The sequence below is a fragment of the Montipora capricornis genome, chromosome 3, assembly GCF_036669925.1.
Source record: "Montipora capricornis isolate CH-2021 chromosome 3, ASM3666992v2, whole genome shotgun sequence".
Taxonomy (NCBI): Eukaryota; Metazoa; Cnidaria; class Anthozoa; order Scleractinia; family Acroporidae; genus Montipora; species Montipora capricornis.
In genome coordinates this window covers 74,406,449-74,413,948 of record NC_090885.1, presented here as the reverse complement: position 1 = coordinate 74,413,948, position 7,500 = coordinate 74,406,449, and the positions used below count along the sequence as shown (strand labels likewise).

The 7,500-nt window shown below is 39.8% G+C and overlaps 2 protein-coding genes across 2 annotated transcripts in view; both read left to right on the top strand.

The window, feature by feature from the left end:
* The first annotated feature begins 619 nt into the window (after positions 1 to 619).
* LOC138040800 (QRFP-like peptide receptor) lies at positions 620 to 2,216 on the top strand. Its single transcript, XM_068886469.1, has 2 exons — positions 620 to 806; positions 1,267 to 2,216. Exons 1-2 carry the CDS (start codon positions 620 to 622, stop codon positions 2,214 to 2,216), a joined length of 1,137 nt encoding a protein of 378 aa, XP_068742570.1.
* A 4,430-nt stretch (positions 2,217 to 6,646) lies between these two features.
* The window catches only part of LOC138044045 (proton-coupled folate transporter-like), a 7,274-nt gene continuing 6,420 nt past the window's right edge, over positions 6,647 to 7,500 (top strand). The window contains exon 1 of the mRNA XM_068890639.1: positions 6,647 to 6,809. Within this exon, the coding sequence (XP_068746740.1) occupies positions 6,791 to 6,809 (19 nt within the window). The 5' untranslated portion in view covers positions 6,647 to 6,790. The remainder of the gene's footprint in view (positions 6,810 to 7,500) is intronic.

Genomic DNA, 7,500 nt, shown 5'->3' with positions numbered 1-7,500 from the left:
TTTCAGCCTTGAAATAACATAACATAACATAACATTTTATTCAGGAAGTTACAACACAAATATAAAAACATCATGAAAAGGGAAATCGTGAGGTTAACCCTTTATAAAAAAAAAACGTTGAAACGTGTAACGCGCGTTCACAGCTTTCGAATATTCAGTGCGGTGCTAAGTACCATATTTGGAAACCCCTCGCTCTTGTTGTTCCAAATATGGTACTTAGCAAATTGAATATTCAAAAGCTTGTTTCCCAGCAAACAAGGGGCCGTTACACGTTTCAACCGTTATGGGTTTCTGATGGTAATTAACAAAGGTTCTTTTGTAGCGACTGGTTAGAGATAGAGAGACCTTCTTGAAAGCATTTCGGAGCCAAACCAGAAGTGTAAAGGCCCGTTCAAACGGTCATGATAGTTGATGATAGTTGATGATAGTTTCAACTATCACGCACGTTTGAACACGAACTATCATTCACTATCATCAACTATCATCAACTATCATGCAGTTTGGACATGTTCAAATTCGACATGATAGTTCATGATAGTTTTTTCCGTTTGACCGAGCGGATGATAGTGCATGATAGTTTTTCGGTCAGCGGGGGTAACCAAGGCGGGCTCAATGCAATATGGCTACCGCAAGTTTGCCATCGTCCTGTGAGGAACAACAAAACAATAATTTGGACGAATATTCGGACGACAGTGACGCTGAAAGCGAGAAAGTGAGAAAAGCTAAAAAAGCTAAAAAACCAGACAACGAGAAGTGGAGTAGTAGTTTGATATGCAACCTAATAGATGAGTACGAGGCACGGCCATGTTTGTGGAACATTTTTTGCGATGACTACCACAATCGGGATGTAACTGGAAAAGCGAAGAAAGAACTGGCAATAGCTGCTCTTCTCGGCTGATACACAGCCATTTTCGTCACGAAATTCAAATCCCCGCCATATTTGTTTACAATCGCGCGCGGTAGGAGACTAGGTACCAGTTAGCTACGCCAGCACATTGCGCGATTTCGTCAACTATCATGAACTATCATGGACCGTTTGATCGCAAACATGATAGTCAATGATAGTGAATGATAGTTTAAACTATCATCAACTATCATCAACTATCATGACCGTTTGAACAGGGCTTAAATTACGTACCTAATTTTTACAACTGTTGAAAATTAGTTTTGAAACAACAAATCGAAGGGATGTTGAAGCAAATGTTGAAGAAGCCTTGTGCCTGGCCTTTATACACCTTAATTTTAGCTTAATTTATTGATTTCCAGGTTCGAATGGAAGCAGTGCCAGTCAAGGTGTTAGCCTTTATATTGCGCTGGATCTTCAAATTGGAATGACGATTGTTTACGCCATAGTGTTCTTGGTTTCGTTGCTGGGCAACACGGTAATGATCTACGTCACTTTTAAGACACGCGAATTAAGGACAACAACCAATGTGCTACTGGCGAATATGGCAGTGGCCGACCTGCTGATAACATTCTTCTCCATGCCATTATGTGTGATTTTCCTGTACCTTCAAAATGTATGGTTCCCTGGGATTTTCGGCGACATCACGTGCAAAATCGTGCAATACATAATGGCACTCTCGATCGCGGCCTCGATTTTGACGCATGTTTTCATTGCGCTCGAACGCTATTTTTGTATAGTATGGCCCTTCAAGCGCATAGATTTTGTCAAAAATCCAAAGATAAGTTATTCGTTCATTTGGTGCAGCTCCTTTGCTCTAATGAGCCCATATCTTATAACCTTCAGAAGCCAACAATACCCACCCGATGAACAGAATTATTGCGCTGTAGAATTTGCGCACTTTAAACTCTTTCAGATTTACTTCGCACTCGTTTTTATTTTTCTCTACGTTTTACCGCTTGCTTTTATTACAACACTGTACATTTTGATCTGTCGAAGGCTTTGGTATCACAAAGCACCTGAAGTCCATTCACGGGCGGCTATCCAAACCAGAGAACGGCGTAACAGGAGAACTGTCAAAATGCTTGTCATTCTCGTTATCACTTTTGCAGTTTGTTGGCTTCCCGCCCACGTGATGCATCTGTTGATTTACTTCTGCTACGACACGGTTTTACCTGACTTGCCTATCGCTGTGCAGGTGGTGTCTTTCTGGGCGTGTCATTCACACAGTGCAATCAACCCCCTTCTTTTCACCTTATTCAATCAAAATGCGTGCCGGTCTATACTCAAGCGGCTCAGTTTGAAAAGCTAGTGTAAAGAAATTGTGAATGTAAGATTGCAAAAGGACTGTGAAATGCCTTTGGAAAGATATACTGTCACAGAACAGATGGAACTAAAACCGTGAATATGACGAGCAGATAATGGGGATTTCAAGTACGCGACGTTTTCGAGCGAAGGACGGCAACCGGAAGTACGATGTTTTTTTTTTCCTTTTTTTTCTGTTTGTCTTTACACCACCACATTTAAATTGTTCAATTTTTCAGTTTCTCTGTTAGTTAAAAATATGGGAGAGCTTACCGTCCTGCATGGGAAATGCTCACTTCCAGTTTTCGTCTGTGGGTTAACATCCTCTTGATATCAAAGGGTTGTGTTGACCAGTTTCATGTCCACGAGAACGACCAAGTCACTTAAGTCTGGATTAAGTTGCACGTTTCAGTCGAAGTCTCGCGAGATACACGGCGAGCCAATCAGGGTAGAATAGCTATGCTCTCCATTCCTGCGCCTTGATAGCTGTGTCCCTCCTCTCAGACAGTCCTGTTCCGGACTCGCTCTTACCCCGCCCTGAAAATGAGCTTGGAACCCAGGCCCGGTTTTCAGGCCCATTTTCAGGGTGGGGTATCCTCTTGGGGTAAGAGTTACAGGGCAAAATAGCGGTAGTTCAACCCTCGGAACATACAACCTCTAAATATAGACTGTGAACAGTATACTGGCAAGTGCACCTACACTCAAAAGTTTCGTTTTAAATGCTTGAATATTTAAATGTAAATCAGATCAATCCTTTAGTCTCGATATAACAGTTTCAACGGTGCTAATAAAGCACTTGAAACTTTAAAATAAAGGTTCATTGCAAAATGCGATTGATGTTTTTCTTAATGATAACAGTGTTCGTGTTGGTTCAGTTATCTTTAAGGTTTGAAATGGAACTTTAAGAGGGTCATCGCAGTTAGATAAGCAGTTTCAAGCAAGCCCGAAAACTCCAAGCTTGAACGGGATTCGGGTAACGGGATTTTCTTTCGACAAGAATAATACATGGCATTTACAACAAAGGACAAAAACGGAGTACACAAAAAAGCAAGAACTACATACTCCCAGTCAGTTGATCTGCAAATAAATAGGCTGGCTATTTTTAACGATTTCTTACCTGACTTCTTTTCCGTAAACATAGTGATTCAGCCAGTTTTCCAGATATGAAAAAAGCGCCTCATCATTTCCTTCCATGCCGATTAAAGTGCCTACAACTGTATTCCCCAATAATTATCCCTTACACAGATGTTCTTATTGGTAAAAGAAATTGTTAGGAAGTCGATTTCAAATTATATCCCGTGAGAATATAGACAAGAGGAAATAGGCCATTTCCGAGTTCATGTCTGCCCCCTCTTCAAAGCGAGTCTAAGTGCAAAGTTTTCCTTGTCAAGATTACTTTTCATTCATATTTGAAGTAGAAATAATTTCATCATAATGTCATGTTTTCATGACCGTGCATTCCACTATCGCACCAACAGTATGACATAAAACTAATTGCGTTCGACATCAGGAGAATGCAATTTCTAATCTTGGGTATCCTCTGCATAGAGTGAGCTTTAGAATGTTTTCGTTTTTCCTTCGTCTGCTTTTTCAACGCTATCTTGAATTACGTCATACGCGCATGCGTACCTCGGTTTTGACACGTCATATGCGCAAATGACGATCGCTTACTTCGTGACTGATTTGCACCGACACGCTGATTTTTGGCGAGGGGGATATTTGTATTAGTAATCTCTTAGACAATTTCAGCAAATTCCAGATTTTCTCAAATTTAGTTTTAGCGACGCCATCACCTCTTTTCTCCAAACTTATTTGGACCGTGACTCCAGTGCGTACCATATGAGAGAGAAATACAATGACTTTTTCGAAGAACATTAAAGCGATCGAAATCTTACATTAACTTTAATTGACATTTCTCTCCCTCACTGCCGTACCGGGAGGAAGGTCGGTATCTATAAGCAGCGAAGGGCCAACCGCGTCCGAAAGCGTTCGCACAGGCCGAAATCCTGGGATGATTTGTCTAGTACGAAGCTCTGGCGAGATGTTTGGAGTAAGTGCGTTTTTCTCTCTTGTTCAAGCATTCCGTCAGAGCATACGTAAATGTTCTGGCTCTCTGATACGTACCATGCTAAAAACGATGCTGTGTGTTTTTACAAGGAATTGACATTTCAGTTGAATCTACAGGCATAATCGTAACGGAAAAACCGTGCGTTTCTCGCTTCTGGTCTTCTCGAGACAGAGGCCGAAGATGCTTTCAGTGTTGTAAACATGGTGGTTCACGAGTGAAGTTTCTCTCTGGCCTTTCTGACTGTGAATGAATTGCAAGAACTACCCATACAGTTTGAGCAATTTTTGAAAGGTTAAAATGCTACGTGCTGTATAATATTGTATTTTGCTGGTAGCCTGACTGGGTGGCCCGACACTTATCAAAAACTCTATTAAATGGTAATCGGAGGACTTTCCCGTTCGTGGAATGAAACAGTTAATAAATTACTTATAGTTATTTTTAGGAATGAACAAGGCAACCTGAGAAGCACGAGACTGTCCCTCATCAAATGGCTGAAACTCGGGCGAACTTCCTAATTTTCTAACTTTCATTTCCATTCCGCAGTTAAAATATTAGAAATTTCAGACATTCCATAATAATTTTTAAGGTTTGTTGTAACCGGTTTTAAATAATCATCCAGGAAGAAGATGAATAAAAATGAATAAAATGTGGGTATGGTTTTGCGGCCTAAGCGCCAATGAAGTACAAGCACTATCGTTCTATGTAAACGCGTTATGGCTTTAAGGCGGTTGTCCCGAAAAAAGCCACGAAAAGCGAGATATTTCCAAAAACCTCAAATCTTGACAACACTAGCCTGAGCTTCCATATAAAAGTTTATTGAGGATGCGTCAGTCATACAATTCTCTACTTTCTCAAAATTGTTGGCGCCGTTATTCGGCCAGCAACATATTGTATCATCAACGAAATCAATAAAACCTGGAGTAAACAAAGCCTTTATCACCTTATATCTAGAAAAGATTTAAATATTGTTAAAATATACATTTGTGTTCTTTAGGGGAAGATTGACCGTCCTTCCTGTTCACTGATGACAAAAAGAAAAAGCAGGACAATTTTAAATTTATCAAGCAATATCGTCATTTTAATTAGTAAATATTTTAAAAGATTGATCATGAATTGCTTATTAATTGAGAGGCTGGCATAAAAATGAAACCGCCCTTGAATAGTTCGCCTAAAATATCTGTTTAAGTGGTACTATGATCAAAAAATCATTTCTTTTTTCTTCAGATTTTGAAAGCGTGTTTGCTTAACACCTAACTGGCAAAATTTTGAGCTTTGACTTTTATCCAAAGGCTGTTTATTTTGAGTGTAAGTTTTGGATTCACGGTCCGCCATTACTCACGTTCAAAACTGACCGATTGGACCTCAGAGGGTTGGATCTAGAGAAAATGACGTCATTTACTCACTAGCTTAAAATTTCAGCGTGTAAACGCAATTTTTTATATATGCAAAACACAGGTATAAAAGTCTGAAAGTCCGAAACTCCGGGCTGCATATTAATTCAGCAGCGTACACACGCATTGGGAGTCTTTGACGTCATTTTCTCCTCGACTCAGCTCTCTCAAGATTTTAAAATTAGTAATGGCGGACCTTGAAATAAGAAAATTCCTGTTAAAATAAGCAGGTGTATTTTCAAAATCAGAACTTAAAACTTGGGTAAGTTAGTATTTAGTTTTGAAATCCAAAGGAAAAAAAAATGTTTCTTTAGTCATATGGCATTGTCATTCTCCTTTTTTTTTTTATTGGGTTCCAATGTAATATTAATAATGATAATCATGACATGACATGGAATTCGGAATTAAGAAATATCATGGTGTTGTAGTACAGGTATTAAGCTCATAAATGCATGGAGATAATAAAGAAAACGGTGAACAGTAATGGTTACACGGATCTGGGCATCTTGGAGTTGGACAAGATGAAGGAGAAAGACATATTGCGAAAAGAATATTATAAGGTGGTTCAAACGTTTCATAAAATCTAAACTCAATGGTAAGAACAAAATCAACGCACGCAGCAAACACATGGACAGTGTCGCTTATCAGGAACTGAGGCGGATCTGCAGAAAAGTCAGCTTAGTTCCCAGGATCTCTCACTTGGGTTCTTGGCTGAGAGGTCCTGAACCTAGTAGTACGAAAGGTTAGAGCTGGATACAGAGTGGCAAAGGACTTGAGGCACATGACTCTCAGCACCAAAATGAAAGGAAATGTAACATGGGAGTATACCAGGAGAGTTAATCTTACAAGTTAGTGGCATCAATACTTAAGCTGTATGTGTAGTACGCTACAATGCAGGTATTTGTGTATTGGACAGTGGAAGAGGTGGTCAGTATGGATACAAAATTAGAGAGATCTTGGCAACGGAGGGCTGCATGCACACATCAGCGCTGTGTAGATCTTCCCTGGGATTGTCAATCTTTGGATGAATCATGAAAGGGACGAAGCCTTTTCAAAATAATCCTCAGAAACATTAATTTTGTTTCCTCGGTGGGTTATGCATTTGCACTGTCGCGAGTCAAAATGAAAGTGCTTAGCAAAGGTATGGTGTCGTTTCATCTACTAGTAAAATTGAAAGCGCCGTGGAAATATATAAATACGAATAATTACAAATATTAAAGTAGTGCAAGTGTAATTGAACTGCACGACAACCATTACCTTCAAGCCCAATGAACGCAACTAGGACAGTAGCGAAAACAAAGCTTGAAAAAAATCCCCATTACCTTTAAGCTTTGGTGATGATCGTGTCTAAAAATTGATTTAATGTTTTTGTGTTGCGAACCGATCGTACTCAGTGTTTCTTCGATTTGAAAAATAAAGCAAACCGGCCTTAAATCAGTTCAACCGAAGGACTACAAGAAACGAACGAAACAACTCCACTGAAATAGCGAAGAAAGAAATGTAAATATGATATCAATCCCAAGCGATCGTCACAAATAAATTTGAATCGCACGGGATGTTTCAACCACACAAATTCTACCTTACTTAATCTGTGAACAGCCGCAAACATCTATAAGCCAAAGCATGAAATTTATACGCTCCAGTTTCTCTTTTATAAGAATTTAAGTCAGCGATTTTACGAAGCCCATCTTGCAGTTTTCTCAGGGTCTAAACCGCACTTCCAGAATCTGAAAGTCCGTTGTGATTGGTCTACGTAAATTTCGGCTCGTTTCACCAGACGCTTGAGGGGGTGGAACGCGTGACGAATCCCTGAGAGTGTCTGCGTGGGAGGC

What these genes read in the sequence shown, in the direction of transcription:
- LOC138040800 (XM_068886469.1), top strand. Translation starts at nt 620, where the DNA reads ATGGCTACCGCAAGTTTGCCATCGTCCTGTGAGGAACAACAAAACAAT. An exon ending in TGAGTACGAGGCACGGCCAT is followed by an intron (nt 807 to 1,266) that starts GTTTGTGGAACA and finishes ATTGATTTCCAG; the next exon opens with GTTCGAATGGAAGCAGTGCC.